The 21,576-nt window shown below is 45.1% G+C and overlaps 1 protein-coding gene across 4 annotated transcripts in view; it reads right to left on the minus strand.

Moving 5' to 3' along the window:
- DAB2 (DAB adaptor protein 2) overlaps positions 1-21,576 on the minus strand; it is a 119,492-nt gene that overhangs the window by 30,544 nt on the left and 67,372 nt on the right. For 2 of the 4 annotated variants that reach the window (XM_075328753.1, XM_075328744.1), the window contains exons 9-10: positions 9,724-9,786; positions 4,020-4,709 (exon numbers count right to left, since the gene is read on the minus strand). In XM_075328753.1, coding sequence (XP_075184868.1) covers positions 4,020-4,709; positions 9,724-9,786 — 753 coding nt within the window. The remainder of the gene's footprint in view (positions 1-4,019; positions 4,710-9,723; positions 9,787-21,576) is intronic. The other 2 variants (XM_075328771.1, XM_075328762.1) reach the window with 1 other exon arrangement.

A 21,576-nucleotide genomic window follows, 5' to 3' on the forward strand; every position in this document is an offset into this window, starting at 1 on the left:
TGCCTACGGTCCGAATAAGGGAACATTCTGGACGCAGCGTGTTTTCTCTTGCGGACACGCTTGTGTGCTGTGCACGAGAGGAAAGCGCTGCGTCCGTGTCTACAATCAGGGTTACACTGTGGAGAAAAGAGGCCAGTGGGCAGATTTCTTTAAACCCATCCACGGTGCTTGTACTGCACAACGCAGTGTTTTTGAGGCGGCGAAAACATACTGCATCCAAAATGCTGCTAACACTGATTGTGGGCACATAGCCTTATTCTAACAGTGATTATCCAAAAATCTGACCTGTATTGGGGTATATCCCCATGTTGCAAATTTTACTGTCAGAGATTTCTCTTCAAATCTACAGTTAAAGGGCACCAATCACCAGGATTTTCCTCTATAACCTAAAGTCAGTGCTATACGGGCACTACCAGGCTGATTCTATACCTACCTGTAGTTGTCAGCTCAGATGTATAGGTTTTGATATCCAAGCAAGTAAAACTTGTAAAATGAACAGTTTTTTGATTGGCAACAGCTGCCCATCAGTTGATAGCTGGGGTGGGTTTTCATAGTGTGATTTATCTGTTAGTTATGCTAATTCTATTATAGAATCGTTTTACTAAGTGGCTAGAAGGGCCTTTGCTGATGTCATACCCATGTGACAAGAAGGGGCCGGGCCTCAGCCAACAGGAAAATAATGTTGCTTCCTGGTATGAGCTATGTTGGCTGAGGCCCCGCCCCCTACTGGTCACATGAGTATGACATCAGCACAGGTCCTTCTAGTCACTTAGTAAAACGACTCTATAATATAATTAGCATAAATAACAGGGAAGATAGACAGGCGGGCGGGCAGCTTTTTGAAGACAGCAGCTGCTGATCAGCTGATAGCTGGGGTGGGTATTCATCGTGATTCCCGCCCCCCTACCTGTCCATCCTCCCTGTTATTTATGCTAATTCCATTATAGAATTGTTTTACTAAGTGACTGTAAGGAACTGTGCTGATGTCATACCCATGTGACCAGTAGGGGCGTGGCCTAATTCAATATAGCTGATACCAGGAAGCAACATTATTTTTCTTTTGGCTGAGGCCCTGCTCCTTCTGGTCACATGGGTATGACATCAGCACAGGTCCTTCTAGCCACTTAGTAAAACAATTCTACAATATAATTAGCATAATTAACAGGGAAAATTAGAATAGGAGGGGCCTCAGCCAACATAGCTGATACCAGGAAGGAACATTATTTTTCTGTTGGTTGAGGCCCTGCCCATTCTGATCACATGGGTATGACATCAGCACAGGTCCTTCTAGCTACTCAGTAAAACAATTCTACAATAGAATTAGCATAAATAACAGGAGGAGAACAGACAGGCAGGGGGGCGGGAATCACTATAAATACCCACTCCAGCTATCAGCTGATCGGCAGCTCTTGTCATTCAAGACGCTGCTCATTTTACAAACTTTACTTGCTTGTGTTTCAAAACCTATACATCCGATCTGACCACTAAAGGTATGTATAGAATCAGCCTGATAGTCCCAGTATAGCACTGGCTTTAGGTTATGTAGGAAAATCCTGGTGATCGGTGCACTTTAACACTAGAAGTCCCAGAGAGGGGTCATTTAACATTTCATTAGCTGCAGATTTCGCTCCCCTGATGCATTGAAAAGGATAAAGTCCACTGTGAAAATTTGCAACAAAAATGAAAATGTTGATTTCAAGTCATTATCCGTACGGGAAAAAATCCAAAGAGCTTGGACGAGATTGGGAACATGTCATCCACAGGCCTGACACGGTAACAGGCCACCGATTTTACTTGCACATACAGGAAAAAAACGGCACAGCAAATCAATAGTCGTATCATTGGGATAGGTAATCAATATCAGATTGGTGAGGGTCCGACCCCTGAAACCTTCACTGATCATCTAGTGATGAGCGGACACTGCCTTGCTCGGGTACTCAGTACTCGTTAAGACTCGCAGTAAGAGGCTCAAATGGTCGTGACTCGAGTACCAAGTATAATGGAAGTCAATGGGGTACTCGAGTATTTACCGGATTATTTTCCTGTGTACCGTATCTACATCTGACCATAGTGACCCTTCCCCCACAGATCTGATATTGATGATCAATCCTGGGGATGTGTAATCCATGTCACAATCCTGGACAATTCCGAAAACTCCAGTAAACATGAGTCTTGGAGTTTTTCCTACATTGCCTTCTATGATATCTAGGTCTATGTAAAGAAAAAACTTGATCAATAAATAAATGAAAAATTCTACAACTTTCTAATAGTTTTTTTTTATTTTTCACCATTTCTTCTCACTGTCAATGAATGAAAGCTCTCTAATTTCCATTCAGATGTGATAACCCTGTATACAGCTAATCCTGCTCTCAGCAAAGTGGATACAATTGTAACAGGTGCAGGCAACGCTCTGTGAGCTGAAACATCTCGGATTCCAGACTGATACATTGTATCCAGTGCAGACAATGCTCTGTAAGCTAAACAGCTCGGACTCCAGACTGATACATTGTATCCAGTGCAGACAATGCCCCGGACTCCAGACTGATACATTAGCTCACAGAGCATTGTCTGCACTGGATACAATGTATCAGTCTGGAGTCCGGGGCATTGTCTGCACTGGATACAATGTATCAGTCTGGAGTCCGGGGCATTGTCTGCACTGGATACAATGTATCAGTCTGGAGTCCGAGCTGTTTAGCTCACAGAGCATTGTCTGCACTGGATACAAACAGCTCGGACTCCAGACTGATACATTGTATCCAGTGCAGACAATGCCCCGGACTCCAGACTGATACATTGTATCCAGTGCAGACAATGCTCTATGAGCTGAAAACATCCCAGACTCCAGACTAATACATTGTATCCAGTGCAGACAATGCTCTGTGAGCTAAACACCCAGGACTCCAGACTGATACATTGTATCCAGTGCAGACAATACTCTGTGAGCTAAAACATCCTGGACTCCAGACTGACACATTATAACTTATAATGTAACACCAGACTGATTCTTTATAACAAACCAGTAGAGATCTGTGCAGCTGATGTGTTTAGCTCACAAAGCTCTGTCTGCACTGGATACAATTGTATCAGTTGAGAGCAGGACCGGCTGTATTTAGCTCACATAGCGTTGTCTGCACTGGATGCAATGTATCAGTTGAGACCAAGATTGGCTGTGTTTAGCTCACAGAGCGTTGTCTACACTAGATACAATGCTCGTATCAGTTCAGAGCAAGATTGGCTGTGTTTAGCTCACAGAGCATTGTCTGCGCTAGATACAATGTATCAGTGTAAAGTCCGAACTGTTTAGCTCACAGAGCGTTCTCTACACTGGATACAATGCATCAGTTGAGAGTAGGATTGGCTGTGTTTAGCTTAGAGAGCGTTGTTTGCACTGGAAAAAATGTATCAGTCTGGAGTCCGAGCTGTTTAGCTCACAGAGCGTTGTCTACACTGGATACAATGCTCGTATCAGTTCAGAGCAGGATTGGCTGTGTTTAGCTCACAGAGCATTGTCTGCACTAGATACAATGTATCAGTCTGGAGTCCAAGCTGTTTAGCTCACAGAGCATTGTCTGCACTGGATACAATGCATCAGTCTGGAGTCCAAGCTGTTTAGCTCACAGGGCTTTGTCTACACTGGATACAATGTATCAGCTGAGTGCAGGACCAGCTGTGTTTTGCTCACAGAGCATTGTCTATTCTCGATACATTGTATCAGCTGAAAGCATGATCGGCTAGTGTTTAGTTCACAGAGCGTTGTCTACACTTGATACAATGTATCAGTTGAGAGCAAGACTGGCTGTGTACAGGGGTACCGCCTCTGCAGAGTGTTTTTATTCACTGACAGCAAACAGAGATCTTGAAAACAGTGAGGAATTGCAAAGTTTTTAAGAAATTTGCAGACTTTTACACAGAGATTAGACTTTACAACTGTAAATCTCCTTTAAATATCCAGCTCAGCTCCGCTACATCTGTACATTACGCTTGCATTTCATTTCTCGAAAGGACATTGTAATCACCTTAACGCTTCTCCTTCCTCTTCCGGGCTTGGCGCTCTGTGGTGGGGGGCTAATAGCTATAGGGTCTGCAGGATGCGGACTGCCATTGTCCTTCTTGTGGTTGCTGCTCCCCTCCGAGTTCCTTCGTGGTCCGTTTTGCACGTCCGCTCCGGGGGACGAGGATTCGGTGAAGGGGTCGGGCAGGGATCTGCCCGCAGAGCTACATTGTTTGTGTCCTACCACACCATTGTGAGTCCTCGTCACCGGCCCTGACTGGCCGGCATTGAAGGGCCACTGGTCTGACTTGGCTTCTTGTTTACCAGACTGGCCCGAAATTTGGTCAAACTGCTGTCCAAACTCAATGTCGTCAGCGAGGGCGCCGTTAGCGCCGGGGCCGTTCGTGACGCTTTCCGCCTTATGATTGACAGATTTGGAAGAATCAACTGAAGAAGAGACAGAGACTGATTGGTCTTTAGCGGCAAATGGGTCGTCACAGAATGGATCTGGATTAGGCGCAGGGAAGAAGCTGAGGTTGGAAGCGAATGGGTTGTCAGGCGAGAAAGGTGATTGCGCTTTGGGAGGAGGAAGAGAAGAAGAGGAGGAGGAGGAGGAGTGGAGAATGCCATTGGAGGTGAAAGGATTTCCTTTTACACAGTTCTGATTGGTGTCAATTTCAGTGTTTAAATCCACTAACAGGATATCATTACTTTCCTGGTGACACGAAGAGAAATGAGAGGTTAGGAAATCAGGCGTGCAAATCATAGAAGTCATCATATTGTAGTAGCAATGTGCAATGACGGCATGAAAGCGAAAAAGTACGTGCTGTAGAGTCGGACACCGACAATCCTGCGCCCAAAAATCTTACCATGTGTGAACACGCCCTAAAGGGAGAGGCCGCTGTATAATTCTAATTTAATCCTTGGAGATTTTGCGCTTGTTCAAGTAAATTATTTCATTTTCACCTTCCACATTCATTGCTGTAGCTTTTTTATTTTTACGTAAATATATTATTTTTTTAGCATATTTTTTAGGCGCCATTTTCTCATGCACACCTTAAAGCTGTCACGGGTGTGTCACGCTTGACAGACAGTCCTGTGGTGTCCGGCTGACATTCTATTCCTTTATGCTTGGTTGTTAATCCCTTTCCCTTTAGGACCCTGCAGATTTCCTAACTTGTTAAAAATTAGCACTTCCCTTAGTGTCCTTAAATTCTCTCATTCCCCCATAATCTTTGCTGGTGATAGAGTTAACAACCTATACAGGCCTTGGATGCAAGCAGTCGGCTTGTATCCATCTGAAGAAACATTGTGCTTTGTTGCTGCATCTCTCACTGGGTCATCCTGGAGATAAGTAGTTCATGTGTTTCCTCCTGTTTGTGCTCCCTGAGTGTTCTTTAGGCTATGTGTCCACGGTAGAATGTACCTGCGGACTTTTCTGCCTGAAAATCCGCGACTTTCGCGGCAAATCCGCACCCGCGGATTTGCCGCAGATTTACCGCGGATTTTTTTTTTTTTTTTTCCCCATTCTATACCCAAAATCCGCACCAAATCTGCAGCAAACAATTGACATGCTGCAAATTTTTCCGGATCAAAATCCGCGGCAAATCCGCAGCGGAAAAATCCGCAGCATGGACACAGCATTTCCAAAATGCCATTGAAATGGCTTGGAAGTGCCGCTGCTGCAGATTTTCGGGAAATCCGCGGCAAATCCGCGGCAAATCCGCGGCAAAATCCGCGGCAAAATCCGCAGCGTGGGCACATAGCCTTAGAGCTTAGTGGGCTTGACTATACACTCATCCCATCCATTCCGTACCTAAGGCCCAGTTCTAGGGTCAGACAGGGTCAGGTATCCTGCTTGGCGCATAGGTATGGAACCTATCCAGGGTGGTCAGGGGAGCCAGGGGCCAATGGAAGGTTTGGTCAGTGGTCACTATCTCCTCCTTAAATACTCTCATTCCCTCTTGGTCTTTGCTGGTGATAGAGCTAAAGATCTATACAGGCCTTGGATGCAAGCAGTCAGCTTGTATCCATCTGAAGAAACATTGTTGCTGTACCTCTCCCCGGGTCATCCTGGAGATAAGCAGTTCATGTGCTTCCTCCTGTTTGTGCTCCCTGTGTGTTCTTTAGAGCTTAGTGGGGTTGACTAAGTACTCATCCCATCCGTTCCCTACCTAAGGCCCAGTTCTAGGGTCAGTCAGGGTTAGGTATCCTGCTCAGCGAATAGGTGTAAACTCTATCTAGGTTGGTCAGGGGAACCAGGGGCCAGTGGAAGGTTTGGTCAGAGGTCAGCATCTCCCCCTTCCCTAGATACAGGGTTTCCCTTCCCTGCTGCCATACACGTGGTACTGCCCCATACCTAGCGTGACATAAGTGTTACATTTATATTAACTTTCATTATAGCGTAAATGCAAAAGAAGAAAACAATTGCACCGTTTTCACATTCCCACCATTTACCAATAGACATAAATAAAGGGTTGATTGTATTGTATGGAATGTTAGGATTTCATGGACGCCAGATATGTTTGTGTTGTTTACGGCTTTGTGATGTTTATTTATAAAAATGAATTCTAAATCTTTTTGCACCTTCATTTTAAGTGACTTTATGGATAAAACATTTTATTAGAAAGTTGAAGGGGTGATCTGGTCTTCAGCTAAGGCCAGTTTCGCACATCCTTCTTTTTGCCGGTTTCGAGGATCCGGCGCACTCCCGTACAGTGAATACAGTACAATGACAGCGCTGTAACTTCCGGGTCACATGCGCCGGTCACATGCCAGCACGTGACTGGCGCTTGTTGCGCTGTCATTGTACTGTATTCACTGTACGGGACTGCGCCGGATCCGCGAAACCGGCAAAAAGAAGGATGTGCGAAACTGGCCTAAGTCTGCAGTCCCCCTATGTGACCACTCATCGGTCCTGTGTCTGAAAACCCAGTAGAAGTCATGGAGTCTAACATACCTATGCCGCTATGGCGTATGTTTGCATTATGTGGTTGTAACATGTAGTGTTGTGCACTGGTTTACACTTTTTTTTAATAAAGTATTCATTCAATGAAGTTACTGTATCAGTCTAGAGTCCGGGGTGTTTAGCTCACAGAGCATTGTCTGCACTGGATACAATGTATCAGTCTGGAGTCTGGGATGTTTAGCTCACAGAGCATTGTCTGCACTGGATACAATGTATCAGTCTGGAGTCCGGGGTGTTTAGCTCACAGAGCATTGTCTGCACTGGATACAATGTATCAGTCTGGAGTCCGGGATGTTTAGCTCACAGAGTGTTGTCTGCACTGGATACAATGTATCAGTCTGGAGTCCGGGGTGTTTAGCTCACAGAGCATTGTCTGCACTGGATACAATGTATCGGTCTGGAATCTGGGATGTTTAGCTCACAGAGCATTGTCTGCACTGGATACAATGTATCAGTCTGGAATCTGGGATGTTTAGCTCACAGAGCATTGTCTGCACTGGATACAATGTATCAGTCTGGAATCTGGGATGTTTAGCTCACAGAGCATTGTCTGCACTGGATACAATGTATCAGTCTGGAATCTGGGATGTTTAGCTCACAGAGCATTGTCTGCACTGGATACAATGTATCAGTCTGGAGTCTGGGATGTTTAGCTCACAGAGCGTTGTCTGCACTGGATACAATGTATCAGTCTGGAATCTGGGATGTTTAGCTCACAGAGCATTGTCTGCGCTGGATACAATGTATCAGTCTGGAGTCTGGGATGTTTAGCTCACAGAGCATTGTCTGCACTGGATACAATGTATCAGTCTGGAGTCCGGGGTGTTTAGCTCACAGAGCATTGTCTGCGCTGGATACAATGTATCAGTCTGGAGTCTGGGATGTTTAGCTCACAGAGCGTTGTCTGCACTGGATATAATGTATCCACTTCAGAGATATAATTGAAATGCAGTCTATTAAATTTGTAGAGTTTTTCATCTTTAGAATCATTAATCTTTATTAAAAATATGACCACTGATCTCCAAACATGGGTATATGTGCTCGCTTTCTGCTCGCTTGTGCAATAAGTGAACTTTGGTTATTATTCCTGACTTTCCCATAAATTACACGGACAGCGGTTAATCAATGCCGCTCCTGGTTACATTTTAAAAGACAATTTGTGACCATTTAGCGTAAACTCCTGTCTCTGAGCTAAATCCAGCTAAAGATGAACCAGAGGTGTCCGGGATTAACAAGTGTGAATACAGGTCACAGACCAAATAAGATAACATACGTTTACATTTCAAGTGACCATTTCATCTTTTTATCAATAATCAACACGTCTTCTGTTACTAATGTAGGGGGTGGTCATCTGCATTTCAGTGAATCCCCAAATTTTACCACCATTAGGTCCAAAATTCTGTGTTGATTAAATTCTTAATGTATCTTTTTAGCAGTCTGTGCTTCTTTCTCCAGATTTAAAGCTCCAACTTTCCTGCGTAGACATAGATATTACAAAATACAATTCTGTCTGTCTGCAGCCACCACTAGGGGGAGCTCCCTGTATACAGAGATACATGATAAGATCCTGTCTGCAGCCACCACTAGGGGGAGCTCCCTGTATACAGAGATACATGATAAGATTCTGTCTGCAGCCACCACTAGGGGGAGCTCCCTGTATACAGAGATACATGATAAGATCCTGTCTGCAGTCACCACTAGGGAAGCTCCCCGTATACAGACATACATGATAAGATCCTGTCTGCAGCCACCACTAGGGGGAGCTCCCTGTATACATAGATACATGATAAGATTCTGTCTGCAGCCACCACTAGGGGGAGCTCCCTGTATACAGAGATAAATGATAAGATTCTGTCTGCAGCCACCACTAGGGGGAGCTCCCTGTATACAGAGATACATGATAAGATCCTGTCTGCAGCCACCACTAGGAGGAGCTCCCTGTATACAGAGATACATGATAAGATCCTGTCTGCAGCCACCACTAGGGGGAGATCCCTGTATACAGAGATACATGATAAGATCCTGTCTGCAGCCACCACTAGGGGGAGCTCCCTGTATACAGAGATACATGATAAGATTCTGTCTGCAGCCACCACTAGGGGGAGCTCCCTGTATACAGAGATACATGATAAGATCCTGTCTGCAGCCACCACTAGGGGGAGCTCCCTGTATACAGAGATACATGATAAGATTCTGTCTGCAGCCACCACTAGGGGGAGCTCCCTGTATACAGAGATACATGATAAGATCCTGTCTGCAGCCACCACTAGGGGGAGCTCCCTGTACACAGAGATACATGATAAGATCCTGTCTGCAGCCACCACTAGGAGGAGCTCCCTGTATACAGAGATACATGATAAGATCCTGTCTGCAGCCACCACTAGGGGGAGATCCCTGTATACAGAGATACATGATAAGATCCTGTCTGCAGCCACCACTAGGGGGAGCTCCCTGTATACAGAGATACATGATAAGATTTTGTCTGCAGCCACCACTAGGGGGAGCTCCCTGTATACAGAGATACATGATAAGATCCTGTCTGCAGCCACCACTAGGGGGAGCTCTGTGAATGGAGTTGTTATATGCACAATCTCCACTGATCACAAGCTATGAAGGTTATAACCCATTAACTATTGACTTATTTGAATATATCAGTGTGTGACAATTTTTCGTGGATTTGTTGACCATTAGGTGGCAGACTTAAAGAAATAAAACTGTAGTAAGTCATCATCTTCTTCGGTTAATGGTGTTCGGTACTCACTGTTGGACTGTTGAGATCTGGCGGTGTGGACATATCACCAAATAAATTCAGCTGGTCAACACCCTTGAAAAAAGCAAGATATTAAAATCACTGACCACAATAGAGCAGTGGCTGGTATATTGTGTGACTATACCCGACATGCTGAGCCCCCCTTCTCCCAAATACTGAGCTCCCCCTTGTCCACAGGTTGTGTGTGGTCTTTAAGCTTAGCCTCACTCACTTGACTGCAGCTGAGCTGTAATACCACACATAGCCTGTAGACAGGAGTGGCGCTATATCTGGAAGACGTCGGCCATATTTTTCTAAGACGACTTCTCCATGTAGAAACACACTTTAGTGAATATAAAGCAGTTTTAGTGGAAATTGCCTAAAATGTGGCCGGAAGAGCATTGAGTTGAGTGAGTGGTCTAGGACAAAGTGGTACGAGCGTTGTTCGCGTGCTCTTTAGAGGCCGGTATGGTCGGTGGACACAACGTGAGCATGCACTGGATAACGAAAAAGTGATGTGAACCACAAAACTGTGATGTATCATTCGTGACTTTCCTTGGTTGAGCTATTTACCCATCGCCTACACACACGGGGGCAGCCATGATTGTATTCATGAGAACACAGCCTATAAACCTCACAATACAAGGAATCTACCGATATTATGCAAATCAGGTGATTGATGCACTGTGGATAGGGCTGTGCGAAACCTAAGTCAACAAAACAGTCTGTAATGCTTCCTTCATTGAGAGTGATAGCCTTACGGGCCACCACTGTTATGACTGAAATTCTGCGCATGCGCAAAGTATCAGCGCATGAACAAAGAAAAAGCCAACTCCTGCAGAAAGTCTGTGCTGCGCCTGCGCTCAGTGTCAGTGCATGAGCAGAACAGAGAAAGGGACAACTCCTGGAGACAGTCTGTTCTGCGTATGCGCATAGTGTCAGCGCATGAGCAGAACAGAGAGAAGGAAAATTCCTGGGGAAATTCTGTACTGCGCATGCACACAGTATCAGTGCATGAACAGAACAGAAAAACGGCCAACTCCTGAATTAAGTCAGTTCTGCGCATGCACACAGTATCAGTGCAAGAACAAAACAGAGTAACGGCCAACTCCAGGAGAAAGTCAGTTCTGCACATACACACAGTATATCAGCAGAGAAAGAGACAACACCTGGAGAAAGTCTGTTCTGCGCATGCACACAGTATCAGTGCATGAGCAGAAGAGAGAAAGGGCCAACTCCTGGAGAAAGTTTGTTCTGCGCATGCACACAGTATCAGTGCATGAGCGGAAGAGAGAAAGGGCCAACTCCTGGAGAAAGTTTGTTCTGCGCATGCTCCTAGTATCAGCGCATGAGCAGAACAGAGAAAGGGCCAACTCCAGGAGAAAGTCAGTTCTGCACATGCTCCTAGTATCAGCGCATGAGCAGAACAGAGAAAGGGCCAACTCCTGGAGAAAGTCAGTTCTGTACATGTGTACAGTATCAGTGCATGAGCAGAACAGAGAAAAGGCCAACTCCTGGAGAAAGTCAGTTCTACACATGCGCACAGTATCAATGCATGAACAGAACAGAGAAAGGGCCAGTTCCTGGAGAAAGTCAGTAGTACGCATGCGCACAGTATCAGTGCATGAACAGAACAGAGAAAGTGCCAACTCCTGGAGAAATTCTATTCTGCACATGTGCACTGCCCATGAACAGAAAAGAAAAAGGGAAAACTTCTGGATAAAGTCAGTTCTACGCATGTGCACAGTATCTGCACATGAACAGAGCAGAGAAAAGGCCAACTCCTGGAGACAGTCTGTTCAGGCATGCACACAGTATCAGCACATGAGCAGAGCAGAGAAAAGGCAAACTTCTGGAGAAAGTCTGTTCTGCGCATGCACAGATTCTATACATACAGTTAGGTCCAGAAATATTTGGACAGTGACACAAGTTTTGTTATTTTAGCTGTTTACAAAAACATGTTCAGAAATACAATTATATATATAATATGGGCTGAAAGTGCACACTCCCAACTGCAATATGAGAGTTTTCACATCCAAATCGGAGAAAGGGTTTAGGAATCATAGCTCTGTTATGCATAGCCTCCTCTTTTTCAAGGGACCAAAAGTAATTGGACAAAGGACTCTAAGGGCTAGAATTAACTCTGAAGGCGTCTCCCTCGTTAACCTGTAATCAATGAAGTAGTTAAAAGGTCTGGGGTTGATTACAGGTGTGTGGTTTTGCATTTGGAAGCTGTTGCTGTGACCAGACAACATGCGGTCTAAAGAACTCTCAACTGAGGTGAAGCAGAACATCCTGAGGCTGAAAAAAAAGAAAAAATCCATCACAGAGATAGCAGACATGCTTGGAGTAGCAAAATCAACAGTCAGGTACATTCTGAGAAAAAAGGAATTGACTGGTGGGCTTGGGAACTCAAAAAGGCCTGGGCGTCCACGGATGACAACAGTGGTGGATGATCGCCGCATACTTTCTTTGGTGAAGAAGAACCCGTTCACAACATCAACTGAAGTCCAGAACACTCTCAGTGAAGTAGGTGTATCTGTCTCTAAGTCAACAGTAAAGAGAAGACTCCATGAAAGTAAATACAAAGGGTTCACATCTAGATGCAAACCATTCATCAATTCCAAAAATAGACAGGCCAGAGTTACATTTGCTGAAAAACACCTCATGAATCCAGCTCATTTCTGGAAAAGTATTCTATGGACAGATGAGACCAAGATCAACCTGTACCAGAATGATGGCAAGAAAAAAGTTTGGAGAAGAAAGGGAACGGCACATGATCCAAGGCACACCACATCCTCTGTAAAACATGGTGGAGGCAACATGATGGCATGGGCATGCATGGCTTTCAATGGCACTGGGTCACTTGTGTTTATTGATGACATAACAGCAGACAAGAGTAGCCGGATGAATTCTGAAGTGTACCGGGATATACTTTCAGCCCAGATTCAGCCAAATGCCGCAAAGTTGATCGGACGGCGCTTCATAGTACAGATGGACAATGACCCCAAGCATACAGCCAAAGCTACCCAGGAGTTCATGAGTGCAAAAAAGTGGAACATTCTGCAATGGCCAAGTCAATCACTAGATCTTAACCCAATTGAGCATGCATTTCACTTGCTCAAATCCAGACTTAAGACGGAAAGACCCACAAACAAGCAAGACCTGAAGGCTGCGGCTGTAAAGGCCTGGCAAAGCATTAAGAAGGAGGAAACACAGCGTTTGGTGATGTCCATGGGTTCCAGACTTAAGGCAGTGATTGCCTCCAAAGGATTCGCAACAAAATATTGAAAATAAAAATATTTTGTTTGGGTTTGGTTTATTTGTCCAATTACTTTTGACCTCCTAAAATGTGGAGTGTTTGTAAAGAAATGTGACAATTCCTACAATTTCTATCAGATATTTTTGTTCAAACCTTCAAATTAAACGTTACAATCTGCACTTGAATTCTGTTGTAGAGGTTTCATTTCAAATCCAATGTGGTGGCATGCAGAGCCCAACTCGCCAAAATTGTGTCACTGTCCAAAGATTTCTGGACCTAACTGTATACACAGGATTTTAAGCCAACGCCATCAATCATGGAAGAGACTAATGATGCTCTGGACCTCACAGCCCCACCCACGGTGCACCAATCACCTAATCTGCATAATACTAAGGGACACTTTGCACACAACGACATCGCAAACCGATGCTTGCGATGCCGAGCGCGATAGTCCCCGCCCCCGTCGTAGCAGCGATATCTTGTGATAGCAGCCGTAGCGAACATTATCGCTACGGCAGCTTCACATGGACTCACCTGCCTTGCGACGTCGATCTGGCCGATGACCCGCCTCCTTATTAAGGGGGCGGGTCGTGCGGCGTCATAGCGACGTCACACGGTAGGCGGCCAATAGAAGCGGAGGGGCGGAGATGAGTGGGACGTAAACATCCCGCCCACCTCTGTCCTTCAGCATAGCCGGCGTGAGCTGCAGGACGCAGGTAGGAGATGTTCCTCGCTCCTGCGGCTTCACACACAGCGATGTGTGCTGCCGCAGGAGCGAGGAACAACATCGTACCTGTCGCAGTCGCGTAATTATGGAATTCCCAAACACTACACCGATGATACGATTACGACGATTTTGCGCTCGTTAATCGTATCATCTAGGATTTACACACTATGATGTCGAGTGCGACGCCGGAAGTGCGTCACTTTCGACATGACCCCTCCGACATCGCACCTGCGATGTCGTAGTGTGCAAAGTGCCCCTTAGAATATTTTCACAAAATATAGACCATGGCATAGCTCTGTTTACTGTATAGTGGCCGCAACCAGGTACAGCATATCCGCTCAATATTAAAAGCAATGGGAGATGTGCAATACCGGCCACGGCTACTATACAGGAAATGGAGCTGTGCTGTGCAAGATCTACAAATGATCAGTTCCGGCTGCCGCCGACACTGGGAGCAGTAGATAGGCGGGGGTACCAGGTGCTGCATCCCCACCGATCAGGCATTGATGACCCATCGTAGCAATAGGCCATCAATGTTAACGTCAGCCCATTTAATAAATGTCGAGGCAGTGGGCTGACCTGGAATGAGGCTAGGGCTACATACTGACTTTGGTCACGCAACCAACAACTGTTGCGCATCTTGCCTGCGAGCATTGTGGTCACGTAAGGACGCAGGTCATGATGTGACCCCAATGACCGCCATTAGCAGTGGTGCTGCTGCCTGACCCTGGCCTTACACCGACTTCCCCCAAGACTGTAAATGATGTCTGTTATGTAAGGCACCAAACAGATGAGACAAAAAGAACACAAAATATTAGAAAACATCCATCCTAAATAAAGCAGAAAAACCATAAAAACGTGAAATAGAATGGGAAACAAAGCTAGAAATGTGATCAGATCCATGATACACTACAGTGCTGAGTGCAATAGTGACACAATATAAAGGAGACCTTCAGGACAATTTGCAGGAGATTGCTTTTACATCGGTGGCATTGGCCGATTGGAAGAATTTTATCATGGTGGAACCGTACAACCGCTATAAAATAATAATGTAGTCATCAAAGAGATGGAAGATTCACCTGGGCTACATTTCATTCCGGCCATAAATATTGCCCCAACTCCTTCCAATGTCGTAAGGACTTGGACCATCTATGGTCGGATTTTGGTCTTCCAACATTATTTGTAGCAAGTGAAGATATTATGAAGTGGTCGCCTTCTTTGCTATTTGAGGATTTTCCTCCACTTGCATCACCTTCTTTGCAGTTTCCATATTTTTTAGGAGATCTGTTTTCAAGTTTTGTAGACACCTCCAAGATTCAGATTTAAAGAAAAAATATCCCCCCCAAAGGAGACATTGAAGGGAACAAAAACTTTCCACCCATCGTCTTCCTAGCAGATCAAGACATTCATTACTGAACTTCTATTTGATGAGTGAACATCCCCAGCTCTGTAAGCATGTGTCACATGGCATTTTGCAAAAACTGTCATGGCGGCATTGGATTGTTCAGATTGCAGATTCTCAAACACTGTCCGATGGTTTCTTTGGTGTGTGGGATCAGCTCAGGCAGGCTCGGGCATCGACCTATTGTGTGATGACATAGGCAGGCTAGCAAGAGTTATTCTCTGCTGGTCTGCTTGCTCCTTTGATCACATGTTGTGTGGAGCCCTATCACATCTGCTTTACTCCTATTTATGCTGGTTGATTCCTTCCACCCATGCCAGCTATAGTTTATTCTATTTTGGTCTGTGAAGTATGATGTTCCAGACTTTCTGGTGTGCTCACTGCTTGGTACAGTTGTGAAGATTACCTCTGTTATTTTGTAGTTACCTTCCTGCTCTTGTTTTCCCTCCTGAATCTCGTATTGTATTTACCTTTGTGTGTACTGAGTGACAGAGTTTTGGTTTTCCCTTGTCTGTCTTTATCTGTGGCTTTCAACACACTCCTGTCCCGTCCCTCCCTGGCGGGAGGGTGAGGGGGAATCAGATTAGTATCAGGAGTTGTCAGGAGCAGGACCAGGAAGAAGACTCAGACCTCTTCACCATTAGGAGTATCCCTGAGATTAAGGATAGCATAGGGTCACCTAGCTTGAGGGACGGCTTAGGAGTCCCGTTTCCCCGCTTTCCCAAAGGCATTGTGACAGCACATGATACATTTTATAATTTTTTTATATATCTTTCAGGCCTGAAGAAGGTTTTTTAAAAAGCCGAAATGCATTGTCTTTTATGTGTACATGGTTATGTCAAAACATTCATGTACTTTTTTAACTGAACCATTGAAAATACTCAGACTTCCTGTTCCTGTCCTGGCTGAGGTGGAAGCTTAGAGGAGAGCTCCTGCCACCCCTCACAGAAACCGACTAAAAACAGACCCCCCCGGACGAGCCACCAAACAGAGAGCAGCACAGGAGGTTACCTAAAGCAGACAGCTATGGAACGGTACCTCCTGAGAAGCTCTGGGAGCAGTGAGTCAGCCTGGAGAAGCTTTGATATGGACAGAGGAGAAGATAAGATAATGGCGCCGAGCCTGATGGGGGAGGAGCCTGAACGCATGGTGAGAGACACAGAAAAGCAAACACAGAGCTGGAAGGGGAGAGATAGGGGAGATATGAGCGAGGAGACAGGAGATAAGGAAGATATGAGCGAGGAGTCACAGGAGGACACAGCAGGAGAGAGGTGGATGCAGGGGACTGATGACGGTGGATCCCAATGGGAGGATGAAGGGGATATGGAGGCAGAGGGGAGAGAGGATGCAGACAAAGCAGGGCAGCTCAGAGACACAGCAGTGTTGGAGGATGAAACTGACAAACAGTACAGGGAGATTAATCCCACTCAGACTCACAGGAAGTCAAATGCAAGAATTAATAATACCCCTTCCAAAGGAAACAAAAAGCAGCTTACTACACCAACATCACAAGCCTGCAAGTTATTGGGGGATGGAGGTGGTGGCCCAGTCCAGACAAAGAGAACTAAGAAAACAGCACCACCTGCAGGCCAAGACAAGTACACACAAAAGCTTAATGTGGACTATAAAAAACTGGCTGAAGAAGTGACATCACACTTGTCAAAAGAGATTAAAGTGGCTATTGAGGCAGCCATACAAACATCATTAGCTAATATGCAAAAACAGATAAATGCCCATGCATCTAGACTGGCAGAATCAGAGCAGAGAATATCTGACTCCGAGGAGACAATACTGGCTATGCAAGCGCAAATAGCAGCTCTAGCAAAATCTAATGAATACTTGAAGGATAAAGCGGACGATTTGGAAAACAGATCGAGACGAAACAACCTACGTATAGTCGGGTTGCCAGAGTCTGTGTCGATTGGACAGTTGGATAATATATGCGAGTGGGAGCTACCGCAGGCCCTGGGCATAAAGGCGAAATTCAGAGTTGAAAGAGCCCACAGAGTGGGTCCACTGAGACACCAGGAGGCTAATAAGGGAGAGGGCCAAAACTCAAACAAGAATACCCCGATAAGAGCCAGGCAGGTGATTGTCAAGTACCTTGATTATAAGCATAAGGAGGAAATATTGAGGGCCTTTAGAGAACGAAAGCGTCCACTACAATATCAAGGCAACAGACTGCTAATTTTTGGGGATTATTCAGCGGAAGTATCCAGAAGGAGAAAAGAATTTACCAAAATTTGCTCATTTCTGTACAACAAAAAAGTAAAGTGCCAGCTATTATACCCTGCTACACTGAAAGTTAGAAACCCCAATGGCTCGTTTGTATACTACAAGGACTACAAAGAAGCAGAAAACATTCTCATGGCAGAGCTCAACAAGACTAGGTCAGAAAGGCAAGAAAAAGGAGCTAGTGGAGAAGGGAATAATAGAAGAGGATCCCCCACAAGCTCAGGAAGAGATGTGGGACGTCTTGGGGGACAAAAGCAAGTCGAGACCAGGGAGGAAAGGAGGCCAAGCCCGGGTCGACAGCATAATTCTCGCCTGGAACACAGGAACCAACCCTTGGAGAGAAACCATGATACCTGAACTGGAACTCGCTCATTGTTTTTCCTTTTTTTGCCTGTTTTTTTTTTTTTTTTTTTTCTCTTCCCAAACAGGGAGAGGCGTTGAGGAGGATGCATTACGGAGAGAGGGTTGGGGAGGTGAGAGGAGGAGGGGGAAGGGAAAAAAGAGAGGAAAACATCCCAAAGTTTGGGTCCTCTTCCCCCCCCCCTCTCTTTTTTTTTTTTTTTTTTTTGTTCTTCTCCTTTCTTTCTCCATCTTCTCTCCCCTTGGTCTTTTTTTTCTTTTTTTCTTTTTCTCCTTTGTCCAGGAACATCATCCAAATTCAAATGAAGTGGGCCTGTTCTGGGCGGACTGATGGCTACCTGGAGTCAGAGATAAGTAGGACTGGATAATCTTGCTGAGGTTTTGACATACTGTGCTAATTTTTGCATAATTTTCAAAGGCTTATTCAAGTTAGTCCGGGGATAGAACATATATTTTTTGGGGGGTGATTAGGGAGCTACATATTTTGGCTAGGAATAGGGGAGCTCACCAACGTGGCGGGAAGCGCCGTGGATTTCTCGGAAGGGAAATTATGTTTTACAGTTACATGCTTTTTGTTGTATTTGTTATATTTGCAAGGTGGGGAAAGGGAGTGTCGATTTTGTGGTACCAACTGTGATTCTATTGTCGAACATCTCGTCTTCCTTGATGCAGGGGCCCATAGTGGAGGGAGTAGTAAAAGCAGAATACCCAGGTAAACATGATACAGATAACTACGTGGAATGTTAAAGGGCTGAGATCACCTAACAAACGAGCAATGATATTGAGACATCTGAAAAGACTAAAGACAGACATTGCCTTATTACAGGAAACCCACTTGGGGGGGGAGGACTTTTTCCGCATGAAGAAACATTGGGTGGGCACCGTTTACGGGGCAGCGGCACAAGGTAGAAAAGCGGGCACTATGATTCTAATAAATAAACAATTCAGTCATGAGGTAGTGGCACATGAGGCAGACGACCATGGAAGGTGGCAGCACTTAACAATCGTTAGTCCAGCGGGTAAACTCAGTATTTATAATGTCTATGGCCCAAATTCACAACAAATCACATTTCATGATGACATAAAGGCCACCATATTAGCAGATGGGGAGGCTAACATTATAGTGGGAGGCGATTTTAACACCGTCCCAGACTCAGCTGAAGATAGGAGGAGGGGCGAGGAGGGGACAGCTAATGTGGGCAGGAGTTTAGACAATAGGGATGTAACATTAGAAGACGTAGGACTGAAAGACATCTGGAGACTAACTCACCCACATGACAGAGAGTATACACACTTCTCTCACCCTCATGATAGCTGGTCACGTATTGATCAGTTCTGGATCTCGCAAGACTTACTGAGTGGAACGCAAGATTGTGTGATAGAGAATATGGTGATCTCTGATCATAGTCCGGTGAGATTGGGCATTAGAGAGAAATTCAGGAGAGGTACAGATATCATATGGAGATTCCCATCGTTCCTTCTCAGGCAAGATAATTTCCATAAGGTGCTACAGGAGTGGTGGGGAGAATTCGCAGAGGACAATAAGGAACATAGAGAGTCCCCAGTGATATTTTGGGAAACGGCAAAAGCGGTCCTAAGGGGCCGTCTGGTGGGGTACGCAGCCATGATCAAACGGAAAACCAATGAGAATTATAATTTCCATAGTGAAGCAGTACGGGTAGCATATACAAATTATGTGACAAATAGATCTCCCATGACAAAAGGCAGATGGTTGGAGGCAAAAGAGGGATTTGACGAATGGGCCAAAAAAAAGGAACAACTATTCTGGTCGCACAAGGAGGTTGACTTACATAGGTTTGGCAACAAGGCGGGAAGGATGTTGGCCAATCTGGCAAGGGGCAGCAGAAAGATGACAGTGATCTCTAAACTGAAAACAAAGGGGGGAGAGGTGACTACGGATCCTAAGGACATTAATAAACTGTTGGGAGATTACTATAGAAAACTATATGGGTCAGGGAATAACGACATGACTGATGAGGCAGAGTGGCTAAGACAAGCCCAAATGCCTAGCTTGACGGAGGAAGATTTGAGTGCCTTAAACGCAGATATCACAGTAGAGGAGGTGACGAGAACAATTGGGGAGCTTAACACCAACAAGGCACCGGGACCTGACGGTTTCAATAGTGAATTCTATAAGGCTCTGAAGGATCTGATCTCGCCGGATCTAACCTCAGTCTTTAATGCTTTCCTGGGAGGGGCGGAAATACCCAAAAATTCCAACATAGCATATATTAAATTACTCCCCAAGGGAACCAAGGACCTGGATGATCCCTCTAGTTATAGACCTATATCGCTCATAAATCAGGATTTAAAAATTATGTCCAAGATCATGGCTAATAGACTGGCCGAGATCTTACCTAGGATCATTACGAATCACCAGGTGGGGTTTATTAAGGGGAGAAATGCCGTTACCAATATCCGAAAGACAATTCTAGTGGTAGACGCGGTTAGACTGGGTCTCACTGAGGGAGGGGCTAGACCTGCCCTAGTTACACTTGACGCAGAAAAAGCGTTTGATAATGTAAATTGGGGGTGGTTAGACAGGGTAATGGAGGCCATAGGGATTGTAGGCAAGATGAGACTTTACATTAGAAACCTTTATGCCAACTCGGGAGCTAGGGTACACACTCCGGGCTTTCTATCAGACGTGTTCCCTTTGATGAAGGGAACAAGACAGGGCTGCCCATTATCTCCTCTTTTATTCAACCTGGCAATCGAGCCGTTGTCAAGAATACTACAGGGACAAAATAGCTTTAAAGGAATCAAGATAAGGGGTTCAGAAGTAAAGACAGCGCTTTTTGCTGATGACATCATACTTTATATGGGGGACCCCGGTGCGGATTTGCCACAGACTCTTGCCTTGATTGAAAAATTTGGCTCATTCTCCGGTTTCAAACTGAACAAAAAAAAATGCGAGATCATGTTCCTAAAGGGGCATCATGGGACAATGGGGGGACAAATAAGGGATGGCTGTCTATGTGGAATTCCTATAGCACAATCTTCAATTAAATACCTGGGAGTGCATATAGGAAGATCGGTGGAAACAATCTATAACTTGAATTATGGACCGCTAATCAGGAAAATTACAGTTCAATTAAAGGGATGGAAAGGTCTGCCACTTCCATTACTGGCAAGATGCCACCTGATAAAAATGATGAGCTTTCCTAGGCTGCTGTATCCCTTCCAGACAATCCCGCTATTGCTAAAACTAAAGGATGTGAATAAGCTCAACTCCGCGTATACAGAATTTCTGTGGAGGGGAAGGAAACCCAGAATAAAGCTGCGTACGCTGATGAAGTCAGCAGAGGAGGGAGGTCTAAACTTTCCAGATGTCCAAGGGTATAATCTTGTATGTATCATGAGGCATGTAATTGATTGGGTGAGAGGAACGAGTAGGCACTCAGATCATGCGATGGAAACTAAATATGCGTCACCGTGGGATCTGACGTCCATTCTGCACTCCCCACTATCCAGGGTTGAAGGGCACATAAGGAACTCAATTATATTCCGAGACACCATGCTAACATGGAAGTCGGTAAGGAAAAAACTGGGGCTCTCATGGAAAGTGTCCAAGTACTTGAACCCCTGGGCATTCCCAAATTTTCCCCTGGGACGAGAAAACAAGCTATTTACTAGATGGAAAGAGAGGGGAGTCAGGAGAATGATAGATGTTATGAATGTGGAGGACAGGAGGTGGATGACAGGTCGGGAAGTGTTGGATAAGTACAACCTGAATAGCTCACATGTCATCCAGTATGAACAATTGAAACATGGAATAATAGGAGACCTGGGTGTGGTTGGAAGAGAGCTGAACAGAAGTTCGATTGATGAGTTACTGGAATGTGATGTAACAAGTAT

Source organism: Anomaloglossus baeobatrachus, chromosome 1 (genome assembly GCF_048569485.1).
Source record: "Anomaloglossus baeobatrachus isolate aAnoBae1 chromosome 1, aAnoBae1.hap1, whole genome shotgun sequence".
Lineage (NCBI taxonomy): Eukaryota > Metazoa > Chordata > Amphibia > Anura > Aromobatidae > Anomaloglossus > Anomaloglossus baeobatrachus.